This window comes from Pseudorasbora parva, chromosome 13 (assembly GCF_024679245.1).
Source record: "Pseudorasbora parva isolate DD20220531a chromosome 13, ASM2467924v1, whole genome shotgun sequence".
NCBI classification, from domain to species: domain Eukaryota; kingdom Metazoa; phylum Chordata; class Actinopteri; order Cypriniformes; family Gobionidae; genus Pseudorasbora; species Pseudorasbora parva.
In genome coordinates, this window is record NC_090184.1 from 33,961,469 (window position 1) to 33,980,555 (window position 19,087).

The 19,087-nt window shown below is 38.0% G+C and overlaps 1 protein-coding gene across 3 annotated transcripts; it reads right to left on the reverse strand.

Moving 5' to 3' along the window:
* Positions 1-157: 157 nt before the first annotated feature.
* On the reverse strand, positions 158-17,508 carry mier3b (mesoderm induction early response 1, family member 3 b). 3 transcript variants are annotated; one of them, XM_067414084.1, is made up of 13 exons: positions 17,465-17,508; positions 16,717-16,741; positions 16,250-16,395; positions 15,979-16,113; positions 15,775-15,898; positions 15,394-15,467; positions 8,173-8,245; positions 7,383-7,528; positions 7,221-7,302; positions 7,041-7,132; positions 4,728-4,855; positions 4,492-4,643; positions 158-2,642 (listed from the first exon to the last, which is right to left on the reverse strand). In XM_067414084.1, exons 1-13 carry the CDS (start codon positions 17,471-17,473, stop codon positions 2,191-2,193), a joined length of 1,638 nt encoding a protein of 545 aa, XP_067270185.1. In that variant the 5' UTR covers positions 17,474-17,508; the 3' UTR covers positions 158-2,190. The 3 variants fall into 3 exon arrangements, with proteins under 3 accessions (XP_067270185.1, XP_067270184.1, XP_067270186.1); XM_067414083.1 differs by having other exon boundaries at positions 7,041-7,135; XM_067414085.1 differs by lacking the exon at positions 17,465-17,508 and adding an exon at positions 17,082-17,281 and having other exon boundaries at positions 7,041-7,135.
* Between the last annotated feature and the right edge of the window lie 1,579 nt (positions 17,509-19,087).

A 19,087-nucleotide genomic window follows, 5' to 3' on the forward strand; every position in this document is an offset into this window, starting at 1 on the left:
CCTGTACATTCGGGTATTTTAGTTGTCTTTAAAATGAAACTTCGTAAAATATTTGGGGGTAAAATTACTGCCAATGTACTTCAGATAATCAAGCCGAAGTTCACTTTCATTTATAAAAAGTACTAATACAGAATAGTAGGAGCACAGAGACTTTAAGTATGAAAATAAAAAAAAACTTTTTATATGAGCACCAAGTACTACATCTGTTGTATGCTGCGCATGATACATTTCTCTGCTTGATTTATAGACACTGAAATAAAAATTAAACAAAAAAGATTGACAGAAATAACCAACTCTTTGTAGTGCTTTCTATCCCGTCAAGGAATAATGGCATCTATGGATCCATTCCACTTCTGTAATCGCAGCTCCACACATGCTACTATGTTTTAAGTAAGTAGATACACAAGACTCTTTCAACTCAACTTAAAATTGCAACTGCAGTGCATTCAATAGAAAATACTCTTCACATTACTATTAGCAGCTGTAAGTATAAAGGGTGTAAGAATCACGGTGAACAAATTAAACTCCTTAGTCTACTAAGCAAAGAGATGAACAAATGGGTTTAAATGAGAGCGTCCAAAAGGCATGTGCCACGCAGAATTCCATTTCTACACGACCATCATGAGCATGCATGTTTTTGATGTCCCTTACTGCAGTAAAGAAACAAAGGCAAGAATAAGATATGGATACTGTAAGACTTACAGAAATAACAACAATCTATACATATCTACATATTATTGCCATAAACAAAAAAATATTTTTTTAGCATTTTTGGATTACCCTAGTCAGTCAGGGCTTTTAGTATACAAATGAATTCTATGGTAAATCGTTTTAAAATGCAAATAGCAGGAAGGACTCGAGCTCAGAGGCAGTATCGGTTCTGATACGGTGCGGCAAGCTGACTGCTTTTTGGCATTTAGTATTAATCAGCTTGAAATATGTCAAAGGATCAACAAGAGTCTAATCTGCATAATGCATACAATATACAACAATATAAAGAACTTAAGATAGAGAGCTTAACATTAAACGAGGTCCAGAGTGATTAGCTCAATTAACATTCAGGTGTTCTCAGTACCTCTGGCAGCTACAAAATATACATAATGCATAGCTGAAAATGAACAAAAAATAACACTGGTTGAACTGGTACTAAAGCGGATGCAGTTCAAAACACCCGCAGATGTTACTGACGATTAGTAAAAATCACATGTGAAGTTAATGACTAGCATGTGCCCTAGCTCAAAGGGGAATCATAAACGGCCTGCATCCAATATTTATTCATGACTTATGCTAATACTGTCAAATGCAGGTGACTGCCCCATAGAGCCCGTCTCATAAAGTATCATAACTTGAGTGCCAAATCTTTAGCAGAAACTTTTGGGACTGGAAAATCTACATTTCTAACAGCGCGCAGCTGAGAAAGATTCAATCTGCATTCTTCTCAGTCATTTGTGAAACTTGAGAATAAAGCAAAAAGTAAAAGAAAACTTTCCAGCAAAATTTTGGTAATATCCACAAAATTTAGCAATTTTGCACACAAAAAAAAAAATAAAACCCAAAAAACAAGCTATTAAATGCTTGGATTACCACGATAAATTGAATTATTAAAGCTTATACTTAAAAATATCCTAACTCAAACACCAACCAAAACCAAGATACAAAGTGCTCTTTGTTTTAACATGTAAGTCTCCTGCTCCAAGAAAAACACTATTTTCAATTACAAAAGCCAGTTTCCTGATATACAAAATGCTACATTTCCCAAGGCTTAGTCTATCTCGGGCGGTGTAAACACTGAAAAAAAGTACCCATTTTTGAAACAGACACACGTACATGAAAAGCCTAAAACAACGACAACGAAAAATGCAGTTTTGGCGGCAGCAAATATTTCTTGAGACAAAAAAACTGAAAGATGCAGGTGTCGGGATGAGTACAGTAAGAGACTTTAGCTCCAGCATTTAGGTTTAACTGTATATCACCAAAGACAAAAAGGATATTAAATATCTGAAGGACCAGAAAAATAAATGGCTATTTAAACTCTTGAGAAATCAAGATTTCTTAGCTCTGTACAATAAAGACATCACTGATGTCATATTCCAAAAACAAAAAACGACCAAAAAGTATATTCATATATAGATATTTTTTTCTTAATTTAAAAAAGAACTAATAGTCAGTGAGCAAGATGTCTGGAAGGAGTCAGTCGGACTGAAGTGCAGTGTGTTGGTGATGTCGTGAATGAGAGCCAATGAAACCGTTGGCTTCGCCGCTCCCTATGCTGCTGAAGTCTGTGACCGACACCGCCATTGAGGTGCCTGTAATGCGATGTGCGCGTCTGCCCTCGAAGTCCACGCCCAGGTTAGTAACAGACACGTCGTTAATGAAGGATTCCGAGAGGCCCATCTTGAGCCTCTTGGAGGGCCGTTCACAGTCTTTGGTGCTGCACACGCTGATCTGGCCCAGATCTGAGCGGTAGAAGCCAGAATCCAGCATGTTGAGGCAGCCGCTGTCTCCATTCGTGGCGTAGCTGAGCTGATCGTCATGGTTCATGGCTCCTCTGTGTATACTCTCCAGAGGGGGGAAATAAGGGGAGTCTAAACAGCTCATGTCTCCTGGACCGCTGCACACAGTTGCTACGCTGTTACTAAGGGCTGCAAGAAAAAGAACAAAAACAGACTATTTAAAATGTTGTATCGTTGTCCAAATGCATGATTGTATTTGTACAAATTTTACATATACACTGGCTGTCAAAAGTTTGGAATAATAATCTGTTTTCATATTTTTGAAAGAAGTCGCTTATGCTGACCAATGCTGCAATATTGTGAAATATTACTTTATTAATATAAATTATTTTCTATTTCAAAAAATGTAGCTTATTCCTGTAATGGCAAGGCTGAATTTTACAGTCTTCAGTGTCACATAAACCTTTAGTTAATTAACTCGTTTAATTTGCAAATTAGATGCTCAAGAAACATTACTTAACATTAAGGCTATAAACAGATGTACTGCTTAATATTTCTGTGACTGTATTACACATTAATAAGAACCAATGTAAATAATTGAGCACCAATAATAATTGATAATAATCGAGCACTAAATAAGCATATTAGAAAGTTTTATTAAGTATCATGTTACACTGAAGACTGGATTAATTCAGCTTTTTTTTTCATCACAGGAATCATTTACACATACAATATGTTAAAATACTGTATGAAAGTTTTTTACAAATTTACAAAAAAAAGTTATTTTAAATTTCAGTGATATTTCACAATATTAAAGGTCCCGTTATTCGCGATTCCATCTTTCAAACTTTAGTTTGTGTGTAATGTTGCTGTTAGAGCATAAATAATACCTGTAAAATTATAAAGCTCAAAGTTCAATGCCAAGCGAGATATTTTATTTTAACAGAAGTTCCCTTTCAAAGCCTACAGCGAACGGCCGGTCTGGACTACACCAGGAAGTGCAGGGATGTTATGACGTCACTAGAACCGTTTGTTGACTAACCCTCCGCCCACAAGAACACGCAAAATAGGGGGCGTGGTCTTGTTGCTCTCCCACGTAGAGAAGAGCGCACATTCAGCGCTTGCATCTCCCCGTTATGGTAAGAGGCGGGACCTTTCCGGGCAAAGTGCACTAAACTGCTGTCCAATCACAACACGGGAAGCGCTGGCCCAATCAGAACTTGTCACGTATTTCTGAAGGAGGGACTTCATAGAACAAGGAAATCATCAGGCCGGTTTTAGGATAGAGGAAACACCGGTATACAGATAAGTAAATTGTGTGAAAAATACTGTTTTTTTACACGCGAAACATGAACTCATGTTATATTGCACACTGTAAACATAATCAAAGCTTCGAAAACACGCGAAGAACGGGACCTTTAAAGGAAATGTATTTAAGTTTGTGGCCAAAACTGGTACTGCAATCACTTTCAAATGACTGTAGAGCGGTGTATTTGAAATGAACATGATTTTATGATTAATTGAAATCAATTTCTTACATACAGTTCCTTAAACTTGTTTTACTGTATTTTTGATCAAATAAGTTCAGCCAGGGTGAGCATAAGAGATTTTTTTCATAAACCTTTTTAAAATTCTTCAAAACTTTGACCACCTGTATACCATTACACACTTATGTAAAATTTCTGAGGAAAAAAATGGATAGGCGGGATAAAAGAAATTCTTGCTAATAGCATTACAATAGTGTTGTTTCTTTCAGAAATATTTGTATAATTTATTTTGAAATATATATATTTACTTAATTAAAATAAAAAGACAGACAGAGGGAAATGTACCTTTAACAACATTTTGTGATATGAATGAACAATCAGTCAGTAAATTAGTCATTTGGTTGATTCAGTTAACTCAGTGAAGTGTTCATTTGATTCAAAATGCAAACAATCTTTTTGAGTGGTTCATTAAAAGAACCAGAATAAATGATTAATACATTTATAAGAATAAATCATTTGTGAATCATGACTACCATGGCAGCTGAGCTCACCTGTGAGGTCACTGGCAGTGATGGAGTTGAGCAGTCCAAGCTGTTGCTCTGCAGACGCCTCCATCCTTCCTCCTGCTCCTGCTGAACACACGGATAACGAGCTGTCCACCGCCAGACCCTCCGCCTCATCCACCAGACGGTCCATCAGGTCTCTGAGGACACAACCAACACATACTTTCCTTGAAACGCACATTATTACACAGGCACAAGCACCAATTTCACATCCCAACACTTACGTCACACCCGGGTAACAACTGTACTTCTTCTTGCCGAATCGGTTCTGTTGAGCAAAGTAGTCAAAACGTTCTGACTTTTTCCACATGTAATAAAAAGCCACACATTCTGCTACAGTCCGTGTCTGAACCTGAATAAAAAAGAAGAAACAAGCTATGAGAATATAGTCATGTACAACAAAAATAACAAAGGTAAATGTCTTCATAACTAACCATTTATAACAACCACCACTATAATGGTAAATTCCATTATAAATGGTTTCTATGCAATGTGACATCACATATGCTGAGACCCTGTCCCCAACTGCTGACAGACGGCCGTGTTTATCTCCTCGCCAGAACATTAACAGCAGCACTCGAGTAAGAAATGCTTTCTTATTAAAGCTACTAAAGTTATTCAGTCATAGGCAGTGAGTGATTTTCTGCTTTCTTTTGTTGCTTGATTCATAACAGCATATATAGCAGTAGGTACTATCATGCAATTTCTTTACTTGCGTATGTGGACCTGCTTCAGATGTGTGCGCTCAGAAGACCATATATCAGAAGTTCAGACTGATATGTCTTTATAACAAATGCAGATAATAAACTTTCATGGCTTTCGTTTTTAATATCTGAGGCACAAGCTGTAAAGGCTCCACCCTCTTCTGTAAAGTGGGTTGGGGAGCAGCAGCTCATTTGCATGCAAAGATACATGGCCAAAAACAACACGTTTTTCCTTCCACTCAAAAATAAGCATTTACAACACGGTATAATAAATAGTCCGTGGGGTATTTTGAGCTAAAACTTCACAGACACATTCTGGGGACACCTGAGACTAAAACTACATCTTGTTAAAAGGGGCATAATAGGTTTCCTTCAATGTTAAAAATTCCACAATTTTAAATCAATCAACCACAATTTCCATGACACCGTTTTCAACTAAAAACAGAAAACTTATGTAATTTGGCTGTTCTTATTAACACAACAACAGTGTTTTGGGGGCCTGAAAATGCACATTTTGGAAACTACAAAAATAGGAATTCTAGCATATTTTGAACAGTATCCCAGGAAAATAAATTATATCCATATTTTAATATGATTTGACAGTTTATTTTATCAAATATCAAAAAGGTGTGCATTATACCCGACACCTATGAATACTTTACAGTTAGTTTTATACAAACGCGCATAACCAATGTATGTAACTTTAGAGACGGTCCCTAAATTATCTTGACCGTCAAGCCACCTTTATGCCAGTCATATCAGATGCGCTATGGTTCTGTGGTGTTTGTTTTAAACTATTTTCGCTGCTGAAATAGAACAAAAACATTCAACCGTATGCTGAATGAATCTCCTGCGTACATCGCACGCTCATCTCTGCTTTGAGTGCAGATTTCAGTGAGAGCGCGCTCTGAACAAAACTCTGAACGCATCTGATTATTAGACATTGCATTCATAAACTTAATAGAAACACGTGTGATAGGTTATAATGCGTAACGCGATTATAATAGATGGCTTTGGAGAAGCCTATAATAAGTAGGTGACTATAGCAACAGCGATGTGAGTGACTGTGTTACACGCCACAGCCGAAATACACAAACAAATGGGGGTTGTTATGTCAAGCCCTGATTATTATTCCTTAAATTTCACCCTAGTCGTGTCTGAACGTGTTCGTTCGTCTTTGGCTCAAGCTTCATGTTATTATTTCCCAGACGTAGGTTGGTATTGAGGTCAAAGTCCACTTGCCTTGCGTTCGCAAATCTTCGCATATTTGAAGCGTTTCCCCTGTTAAAGCGACTTTCTTCTGACATGTTCTGCTGCAGACAGGGTGACCAGAGCCTCTTTGATTAATTTTCCCCTTTAGGACTTTTGTAAAAGCCAAAATATGGCCACACCTCAGATTTTTTACTTTTAGAAGGCTGGAAAATCTCCCGGTGCTGTCACTGCATTCTGTCATTTCTTCTCATTCAGAAAACAGCGTTGCGTCACGAGCTGCGCGCGCATGCACCAGACTGGACAGAATTTCCTGCGAGTTTTCAAAATCGTGATAATCACTGACGGTTTTAATGATAATTACATTTTAAACGATATTACTAACCGTCAGGACATTTTATCGTGGTTTATCGTGAAACCGGTAATCGTTACATCCCTAAAATGCACCCCTGCGGAGTATAAAATACTTCTTTCAAAAAATGTATCAACTCCAAACATTCAATTTTTACTACACTTTTGAACAGTAGTGTAGAACAGCAGTGTAGTAAAAAATAACAAAATTAACAAAGTAATACATTCCACCAGTTGATGAGCCCAGTAAAAATGTCAATATACATAACTTGCCTTGTGTTTCTGAATGAGATGGAAGTTTTTCTCATAAATCTGCAGAGCATGTTCAAAACTCCTACATTCATCCTCTGACCACGGTGGGGATTCTTCTATTTAAACAACATAAAGAGAAGTAAACATTTATGCCACTACAGAGATAAAGATTTTAAGCTGGTCCTGTACAGAACAACCTACCCTTCGAGGTCTTCACATTACTGCAGTATTGCGTCAGTGCCTCACGCGTGTCGTAATCACATTTAAAAAGTTCGAACAAGGCCTAAAAAAGAGGAAAATTTGTGTAAAAAAGATTTTTACACAAATTATTTGAATAAATGGGAGCTTTTAGAGAGCACAGACCTGTTCGTTATCTCGTATGTGTTCAGATGTGGAATCTTGTTTGCCGTCATCTGTAGATTGTGACAGCGCTTCTCTGAGGTAGTCTCTCACTTTACACTCTGACAACACGTCAGGACACCACAGCAGCTGATCGTCCTCCTCATACACTTTAAAACACAATATACATTCAAACTTGGCTCATTCACAGTGATATCCATGTGATACTAGTTAGCTAGAAAAATTATTGTCAGTTTACGGTCACTGAATGTTTTCAAAGGTATTGATAACCGCCTTTTTCCACGGTTAAAACACAGAGCGATTTCATGAGACGCGATACATTAAGAGGTCCTGTATCTTTCAGCATATCTTCTGATGTGCAATCATGTTTACTTTGTGCTATAACTAGTATTAAAGCAAAATAAATGATCAGTTCACATGCACTCAGTGCTGCCGCTTTGCTCAAACTCTGGAGCTTAAGCGATCCATCACGGCACAATAAAGAGCACTAAAACACTATATATTGTTTAAATTTCCTGATAAAATTGACAATTTGAAAGCCAAGACTTTGTGTCATATCAAAAGTAACAAGCACAAACCTATTGTGATTTATTGGATGGGAGGAGTGCTACAAATAATGTTGTTCATGCATTAACTGAAAACAGCATTCATTCTTGGGATTTAAGAGTCAGAATCAGTTCATCAAAATGAGTCGATTAAAATTGAGTATTTTCAACACAGCCCGTGTGATTCAAAGTATTTACTATGGTTTATTACAGTTAAAAGTCACACCAAGTAATTTAAACACACTTACCTTTTTCATCCTCATTGTAGTGGCTAAGCCCCAAGGGAACTTCTGCTTGATACTGAGACCCAACCATTATTTCCTGTGTTTTGAAGCGAAAAAAAAGTAAATATAAATAAACAAAATTAATTATCAAACTTTTTTTACTTACATGCACCACAACATACACTACAGTTCAATAGTTTGAGGGTCCGCATGAGTTATCTGATTTAGCTTTAATTCAGCTAGGACACATTTACTTGATCATAGTGACAGAAAAAACATTTATGATGGTTCAGGCCCTGTTCACACGAAGCCAGCGCTTTCCCAATCCGATCTTTTTTTCCCCTCGTTTCAAGAAATATCTGCGTCCACACGAGATTACAAAAACGGACTAAAAACGATGTAGTTTGCATGCCAGGCCAGTGTGTGGCGCTGTAAATCTGCCACAGAAATACACTAAAAACGGAGAAGAAGAGTTGTGGCTAGCAGGGGTATAGCAGTGATCGGAGGTGAGGCAAAATCTCACAATAAAATAACAATAAATACATTTGCTACTTAACAGATGTGTTTTATTAATGCCTACACCTACCCCAACCCAAAACATACCCTTACAGGTATGCAGATACGTTAATTAAATGACGTGATATTGATGTGCGCATGCCCAGTGCCCATAGTTGTATCCCTTACCTCTTTCACCGTGCTGGACGTAGTGTGACGACATCACCGTTTCAGAAAATATATGGATTCGCTGTACACACGAAAACGGAAGATGATCGTTTTCAGATTTATCCGCTTTGGGACCCGGTTTCGAAAAATATCGGATGCATGCTTCTAAAACGCCGGATCCGTGTGGACAAAACGCTGATACGGTACAAAATGTATACGTATACAGCTAAACGCGTCTCCGTGTGGACGGGGCCTCAGGAAATTTCTATATCAATTTTTCTTTTTACTTTCGAAGTTTGGCTGCTGAAATTTTTGCTTCACCATGACAGAAATACATTTTAAAATTGACATGTCTTTGACAAATGAATTTGTTGATCAAATAAATGGTATTGGTTAGCATAAATATTTAAAAAATACATTTTCAGTGAACAATTAACCTAGCACACCTGTAAGTACTTGATGGGTGTGTAGTGTAGGACAAAGGCAATTATGAAAATCCAATGCAATAAACTAGAAAAAGAAATCCCACACACAATCCCAACTTGCAAAAGTTATCAATTTATTAAGCAACATTTCAGTCCCATGACCTTTATCAGGCATTTAGACTCAAACAAATTCAAGATAAAGGAATTTAAAACACAATACACCCAATCCCTACATCCAACTATTATTAAAGTAACAGTATGGTACTTTTACCCCTTTTTGCAGTTAAAAAACAAGAGACCACAGACATGAGGGCAGTTTCAAATAGCATTATACTGCTTTTTTTCTACATACTAGAAGATTTGTCCAGACCACAAAACTGTCGATTCTAGTAACATTTTCACACTGAGACGAGATCTCATGGACTCGCAAGATCAAATGTGACGAGAAGAAAAGAAAAAATGGAGGAAGATTGACGTCTTCAGCTGGTTCTCTTGCTGTGAGTTTTGTTTTACATTGAAGAAAAACAAAGGAGTAAAAAAGAACATGGGTGATCTTTTTTAATATTTTCATGTCATGTTTGTGGCTGCCAAGTGTCAGTTATAGAAGCGTGCAACATCTATTCGGTGAAGCTTGCTCGCTCTCTTTGACTATCACAGGAATCATATCAGACGCAGCCTTGATTTAAGATCATGCAGGCTACAACATGGGCAGTAATGACACCACACAATTGAGAAATTTTGGGACAAAAAGTCAGTTGCGAGAAGCTTTGAATATTGTATTGATTTTTTCCCTTCCTCCTCTAGCTTGTTCTCATCTGTTTGTTTTTATTAGGGATGAAAAATTTTGTCAATTTCTCATTTCGATCATCAATAGGTCTCAAAAACAAGAAACAAAATGACCGTCTCAAATAAGCCAGTCAATAATTTTGGACATTGTATTTGAGCGGAAATTGTGAATACACCACCCTGCAGAGTGGTTTACGTGTTTACGGTAAAGGTGATTACGGGCATCACTGCGCATTTCTGAATCCATGAGCAACAACTTTAAAGGTGCCCTAGAATGAAAAATAGAATTAACCTTATCATAATTAAATAAGAGTTTCATACATGGACATCACATACTGTGAGTCTCAATTGCCTCCTCCTTCATATGTAAATCATGTTTGTAAAAAAAAAAAACACAGTGACGCAATCGCTGGGATCATTAATATGTACGCCCCCAACATTTGCATGTCAGCCCATGTGCAATGTCAGGCGGAATGGCACAGCCGAATAATCAGTTCTGCAGGTAGAGTCACGCAAGGATAGCGAAAACGGCAGATCATGGAAATAAATGTCATGTTCCAGGCTGTGCAGGGGATGTGAGGTCTTTTTATAGCCTTCCCACAGATTAAAAATGTCAACAGTCATGTTTGATGTTTATTTATAATCAGATACCGCAACAATTTAATTCAAAGTTGTTCGTTTGCTCGGACCATTTCACCACGGACAGTTTTTCTAAACTGGGACAATATCAAGCAGGATTCGCTCAGCGTCTAAAACTGAAGAAAGGGCCGATTCCAACAATATTCCTGCAAGCAGTAAGTAGTGATTTTATCCACTTCTTGACTGTCCATCTGATTAAATTGAAAGTTTCTTAGTAAGACAACATTAACGATAATATCCCCTGTGTTGTCTAGATCCAACGCAAGATGCTAGTAAAGTAACAATTGGAAACTCCAAGTAGAGCACATAACAGTTTGTCAAATGACAAAGGTTAATATTATTTCCTACCAGTGTTTTCATACAACACAACAGTAGATACGCATGTCGATTCCTTTTGTCAGATTGAAATCTAAATTAGCCTAAATTTTATCATCAACACATAACTCAGAAGCTAACTACCTTTACTTCTACTACTGTTTAGTCGCTATAGCTCACTCGATCCTTGTAGCTAACGTCACCTTTTCCACCATCTAAGTTGAAACGATAGTCATTTGACAAGACTTCTAGTCAATTTGTTAGATAAATATACATTTTTGAGAACTGAAGTATGATTATTTTTGCAGCGGTTGATTAGTAAAAATGACACTGGCTATTTTGAGTGGCTTCCACATTACTTTGTTTGGCTAAATAAATCGAATTTTAAACCAGAATTCTACTGTGAAACTTTAACGTTAATGTTCAAACAACATATTTACTCGCTACCTAGTTGAGTTTGTGACTCAAAGTTAAGAAGCTATCATTGTAAAATCACTGTCATGACGGATGGTATAGATGTGTTAGCTGTGCAGTGAAACAGCCAATCAGAGCAGAACTCTGCATTAATATACACAACAGAGCATTACTACTAATATCAATGATTTTGAAAAAGAAATAGCCCATCTAAAAAGAATATGACTGTTTCATAACCCAGAGTCGATAATGTCGGGCTGTTCGCATTTGAGCTAAAGCTAAAGAGAATGAACACCAGCTGATATATAACGGCAGCTCTTTGCTAGTTGGTTATTAAACTCAACCAAACACCATTCTATATGAGATTAATCAGATATAGACAACACATAAACAAATATTAAACAAGTAATCTTACAACCTGCATCTGAAAAGGACGCAGATGCACACATAACTTGACCGCGCTCTAATGTAATTCTCGTTCTGGATTTCCTTTAAAGGTGTCATGAACTTGCTTTTTTTTGTTTATACTGTTGTCTGAGGTCAACTAATGATGTTCGTGTGGTTTTTACATTTAAAAACATCATAACTAATAAGTAATAGGCTATTTTCTACACTGGTTATGAGGCTCTCTCCAAAACGCTGGGTTTGATTTGGGCGTGCCGCACTGGAGACTTGGAAGTAAACGCCCACTGCTAGGATTGGAGAAGATTTGCATATTTAATGAGCTTAAGCTCCCCTGTCAGTTCAGTTCACATGAGAGAGGACAGAATGAGGGAGAAGCGGCAACCGGAATGATTTTTTCGATCACAGGGCTCTTAAACGTCTTTGTCAAACAAACACAAAGATTTATTTATTTTTCAACCCCCCGGGATTGATTGGACCATTATTTTTGTAGTGCACATAGCTCGCAAGATTGGACGATATAAGCCACCCTTCAGATGTCAACTTGAGAGAGAGAATAGCAGAACAAGAACGGAATATAATGAGATTTATCGGCCTGCCGGCCTTTGTGAGCCCTTGCCCATACGTGTCTACAAAAGGTATGCTCTGTTAAGGTGGGCGAACAACAGTGCGATTTTTGAGGTCGTACGAACTCGCAAACGATTTTTTTTCTCGGGAGAAATCACAAGGTCATCGTGGATGCTCGTATGGTCGTGGCTCGCACCGTGTAAGAGGAAATACAGGACGATCTGAGCACATTAGGAGCACCGCCTGACCTTACAATAATTTTTAAGCATGTTTAAAAAGTTCGGAGAGTCGGCCCGATTTTTACCAGCATATAACTGTCTCCTATTGCTAAATCATGCACAATCACGTCACATAGGCTCAATCTCTGAATATTATTAGCTCAGTGGAATTGCTCTCTGAATTGCGTCTGCGGCAGTGCGTGGGCGGCGCCCATCGCGCATACAGATAGTTATAAAAGTGTTTAAATGACAATATACTTCCACTTGGCATGTATTTGACAATCGGAATATCAGATATTTCATGCCATACCTAAAACATTTGTGGTCCCTGGTAGTGTGCGCGTGCTGGCTTTAGCGGTGTATTCAAGAGCACTCGTAAAACTGATGTTTGTTGTGACTGCTAGAGTTGTATGCAGGGCGAGCGCGGAGAGGGGAAATCTATATTGTCTATATCGTTGCTTTTTTCGATAGCAATATCTTGAAAGTTCATATCTAGATATAGATATGTTAACGATATATCGTTCAGCCCTACTGTCTTCACTATGTGCTTACAAATCCCTACTGTTACTAACGATCATAAATCACGTGTCACGCGTTGGATGCAGCTCAATCTTAACAACCTGCGGATTTTCCTTTAGTATATCACTTTCTTTTCCTTTTGGTCTCTGGAATCGCAAGTCTGCAGTAAACCAAGCAGACTTCATTACATCTATTACTCGTCATTCAGGTCTCAACCTTGTGGCCCTGAGTGAGACCTGGATTAGACTAGAGGACACTGTCACACCCGCAGCCCTCTCTACTCATTTCAGGTTTTCACACAACACTCACCTGACTGGGAGGGGTGGGGGTTCTGGTTTGCGTATGTCCAATCAGTGGAAATTGAATCCTTTACCATCTCTGTGTGACAATAGCTCCTTTAAATTGCATGCAATTACTATTACCAGCCCTATTGAAATCCATTTTGTAGTCGAGTATCCTCCCCCATGAGAACTAGGTCATTTTTTTTTTTGTAGGAGTTGGATATTTTACTCTCATCCTTCCCTGAGGATGGTACTCCTCTGGAAGTACATAGACTTCAACATCCACCTAGAAAAAACTTAGGCTGCTGACTTCCACTCTCTGCCGGCCACGTTTGACCTCAAGCGAGTGTCTACTGCAGCTACTCATAAATCAGGTAACCAGTTACCTTATTTACACGTGCCACTGCTCCAAGGACCATATGCTGGGCACTCAACTGCACAGCTCAGATCACAGATCACTTTCGGTGTAACCTATGCTCCATACCACCTTTCCTCTGACCTAACTTCCTCCACACTTCCTACCCTAATTATGCTCTGTTCCCCACTCTAACATCTTTTTTAGACAACTGTTAACAACTCTTGCCCCCTTTCATCCAGGCCAGCCAGCGCCACGCCTTCTGCCCTCTGGATATCTGATTTTCTCCACTAGTATTGTTCTAAACTCTTGGCACAAATCTAATGATCCCACTGACCTTGGTTTGTATCAATCACTCTTCTTTTGCTTCTTTTTCCCCTCTTTACTAACCGCTGACAAGTTTGCAACATTCTTCATTAATAAAACACCCATCAGTGACCAGTTTTTCCACACCACAAACTGACACACATCTTAACAGTAAACACACACTTTTTCCTTTCCTTTTCTCTGCTCTCAGAGACAGAAGTCTCTAAACTCATCCTTTCAGTCACCCTACTACTACTCATCCCCATCAAGCCATTTCTTCTTTAATTGTTCCTGCACTCACTTCAAATCCTAAGTACTCATCTTTCACTCTCATGACTAAGGGCATCTCAGGAACTGCACTCTAATGGTTTAAGTCTTACCTCTCAGGTAGGTCCTTCAGGGTGTCTAAGTCGCAACATCTAGCTACTGGGGTGCCTCGGGGCTCAGTGCTTGGATCGCTTCTCTTCTCCATCTGCTTGTCATCTCTAGGATCTGTCATTCAGACATATGGTTTTTCCTATCACTGCTACCCTGATGACACAACTCTACCTCTCCTACCAACCAGAAGATCTGACGGTAGTTGATCACATCTCAGCCTACTTGACAGACATTTCTTGCTAGATGAAGGACCAGCATCTTCATCTCAACCTTGTGAAGGTTAAGATCTCCGCACCGCTTTTATGGTTAAAATCCCTACGTTTTTGGCATCTCCGAAAAGACAAGCTAAAGTTGATTCTTGTCTTATTACAAGCTTTTTTGTGTTCTCTTTTTGCCAGCAGACTCTCCTGTTTTTTTTTTTTAAATGGGTGATTCCCCATAGGTTCAAGATTTAGTGTGCTCCATTTCCAGCTTTCTCACTCATGGCAACTAACCTATACCACTTCTATGCCATATACGCGTCAAAGTAGCCGGAGCAACATTTCTCTATTTATGGATATGGCGAGACAAACGCGGGCCAGTAACGTATTACCAAATAACCTAGAAACCACCAACAGGTCTAAAATATAAGCACTTATAATAAGCTCACCATAGTGAATCAGGTTTAGTCCAAACATATTTTGGAAGAAAGACTGATGAGTTATTGACTTTATATTTAAATGTTGTTCAATTTTTTTTTACCTTTAACGTCATAATAGTAGGATGTGGGTATTGGCTATGTTGTATTTTAAATTAGTTGATATAAAAATATTTTTAAACTTTTACTGACCCCAAAAGAATATTAGAAAAAAAACTTTTATATCATTTATAATTAGGGATGTCTATATGTCTTCCCCATATATATATATATATATATATATATATATATATATATATATATATATATGAGAATGTGTACCACATATGATAAGACTAACCTTTCTAGAATCTTCACTGCTCACACCATCCTCCTCCCCCTCAGATTCTTTATCACCATCATATGTTGCCTTGGCTGGAACAAAAAGTTTAGTGCATTAAATATATTTTCATATACCTTTAAAAGGCAAAAAAAAGGTCATGTTTTTAAATTATGACATTTCCCCTGCAGCCTATGCAAGTTTAAGTTCTCAGTGCAAAAAAAGATATATAAACATAGTATTATAATGACCCCTTACCAATTACTATATTCTGTCATATAATACATTAAATGATACAACTATAAAAAAAAACCTCCAGCATTCAGAAGGAAAACATGAACAGTTAAGCATCATGTAATAACACAAACTGTACTAGTAGAAGATAGTAATAACTCTTCTCACATCTGAGTGTTCTAGGGAAGAAGTCTGTGGCATCATGGGAGGTTACAGAAGGGGTCAGATCATCAGCAGAGGACTGGGTCTCCTCCTCATAATCTCCTGACAAGAGATCTTTCGCTATCTCCTCCTGCAGTAAAAGACCATTCGTGATTTCAACTGGTTGGCAATTTCCCCTGGCTGGCACTAAAGCAAAATCATTTCAATTACCTTGTCCAGGGTCATGTCAGGCAGATCATCAGCTAGCTCAACAGAAGAACTATCCATGCTAGATCCCGCTCCTGTACTGACTGACGCCTCATAACGATACATGGCCAACAACTCCTCGATCGGCATATTCCCCTCCTGCTCAATTAAGAAAATAAATGTGTCACAGCAGAAATATGATCCTTATCATACATTGATTGTAACAGAGTTGACACAATGCATACACTTTCGAATGGGGGAAAAAAAATGTGGATTGTTAATAATGCACGTTTACCCTCTCCAAGTCTGACAATTCTGCACTGAAATTCTTCTCTCCATCCAAAAGCTCCTCCTCCTCCAATGTTCTCTCATCATCATACTCATGAATTAACATCTCAGCTGTTGGATCAAAATCGTGGTCCTCTGAGGACAAAGAGCCAACTGGGAAAAGAAACGAAACCGTTACTGATTTTAGCGTTTTCTGGAACTTGATAGAAATGATGCATGTATGTATGTTTGTCTGTGCATTTCTAAAAAAGTTGATATTGTGCAAATATTTGCAAAATGTTCACTTAATTTCAACATTTTGTACATCTAATTGTATAATTAATTTAATTATTAACATTTTACATCATTGTATGAACTGTCTTACCCTATGGATAGAAGTATTAGCTACTGGAAACCCCATTTTGGTTAACTGTTACTATTAGTACTACTGGCAAGACAATATAATAATAAATAATACATAAACAATAAACCTACCAGGGCTCGAACTCCCAAAGGAAGCCTGTAGACACATATAAAGAAAAAGAAGGCAGAACAATTTGATTATTACATGATGCAAAATATATTATAGTACAATGACCAGCACAAACTTATGAAACCGAATGAATATCCATTTTTTCATCCGCCTGCTTGCAAAAAGTAAAATGAAAACCCATGACAAGAAGACTGTACGTCAATGTAAATACAAAACGGAGTATCTTCTAATAAAACATCATATCATGTATCCATTTTTTAATGCAACACAATTACTGAGACAAACCAAACAACCATCATCTATATACCGGTGCTGTCATCATCTATAAACACTGCAAAATCCCTTTTTGCTCACACCACTAACAAACCTTTTCTGCACGTTAACAGTCCATTTGCATGCCCACAATATATTGAAAAACAATGAGGCCTTAAAAAACAGCCCAATGCGTAATGAAAACGACGTTTATATCGAGTAATGTATCAATTACAGGCGACGATTTCTTGTTTGTTTGTTTTTTTCCCTGTGAGCTAACGGGGATGAAATTCAGAGGCCTCTCCGATCCTGATAGATCACTCTTCACTTATACCGGTTTACCATCGTCAGTTTTACATAATTAATAGTAAAACCCCAGCCGCATACATATCAGGCTCTAATTTACGCTTATATATTAACGAAAGCCATGTCTATCACAGAAAATCGTTAAAGAGATAGATTTAAAATTGAATACTTTTTTCCAGCTATCCAGCTTACCTCCGCCATATTGGTGTCTTTGGCCTCATAGGTTGGCTGTTCTGGAGCTGCAGTACCCGGATGGATACAGGGAGCCAATGATACACGCAGAATTTTTGGCACACTTTTCAAAAAGATTTACAGCAAAAAGGGTTTTTACACATTCAATACGTTTGTTACTTGCACATTCTAAAAAAAGGTGAAATGTGTTTTCTCCAACCCCTCATGCAGACTAAACAATGCAAAATATAAGGTACAGTAAATGAGAATACAATAAGTTATATAGGTTATTAGTTAAAGAAAAATAAACTTTATCATACTATTAAAAAAAAAAAAAACAACTTACTACTGTCATAATAGATGTAATGATGCAAACCTAGTAAATCTGTATTAAAGGGGTAGTTCACTTAGAAATTAAATTTTGATATGTTTTAGCTTACCTCATGAGCATCCGAGATATTTGTTTCCCCAGTAGTTTCAATTTTGATCATTTTAGGTGAAACCGTTCTTGTCTGTGCCTCACATAATGCAGGTCTATGGTCACCACCTCAAAAAGCATGCACAGAGAAGTCCAAATTAAAGAATCCCCCATCGTAAGTACATACTGATGGCCTAAGACACGAAACAAACGGTTTGTGTAAGAAAACAAACAGTATTTATATCTTTTTTTCCTCTTGTACAGCACTACGTCCGACTGTTCCGAGGGCGCCCGTGCGTGTTTCCTGTGGTGTTAGTGTACAGAGTTGATCAAAACTGATGAGTTGATTCTCAGAGAAACCGTCAAACTCTTTACAACTTATAAACATTCTTTCGTTAACTTGTGTGAGCCATCATATTCAAAATGATCCATTCAGTGATCAAAATCTGTCAGACATGTTATATTCTATAAATATTTCTGACATAGAATGTTTGTTAAATTGCAACAAACACTCTCACACACACACTGTATATCAAAAGAGGTCCAAGGAAGGAACAATTGTGAACCGGACACAGGGTCATGGCTCACTGGGGAGTGAAGGCTGGCCCATGTGGTCCCGATCAAACAGTCGAGCTACTGTGCATGTCACCTGGGGAACACATGGCACGAGGATGCACTATGGGAAGAAGGCAAGCCAACAGAGGCAGTGTGATGCTTTGGGCAATGTTCTGCTGAGAAACCGTGTGTCCTGCCATCCATATGGATGTTACTTTGACACGTACCATCTACCTAAGCATTGTTGTAGACCATGTACACCCTTTCATGGAAACGGTATTCACTGGTAGCTCTGGCCTCTTTCAGCAGGATAAGGAGCACAAAAACGAGTTTGAGGTGTTGACTTGGCCTCCATATTCCCCAGATCTCAATCCTATCGAGCATCTGTGGGATGTGCTGAACAAACAAGTCCGAACAATGGAGGCCCCACCTCGCAACTTACAGGACTTAAAGGATCTGCTGCTAACATCTTGGTGCCAAATACTATGGCACACTTTCAAGGATCTAGTGAAGTCCATGCCTCGACAAGTCAGTGCTGTTTTGGTATAGCAAATGGGGGACCAAGACAATGTTATGAGGGTGGTCATAATAATCAAAATGTTATGCCTCATCGGTATATGTATACATATAGAAATATACATGGTACATAGATATATACGCTATACTATATA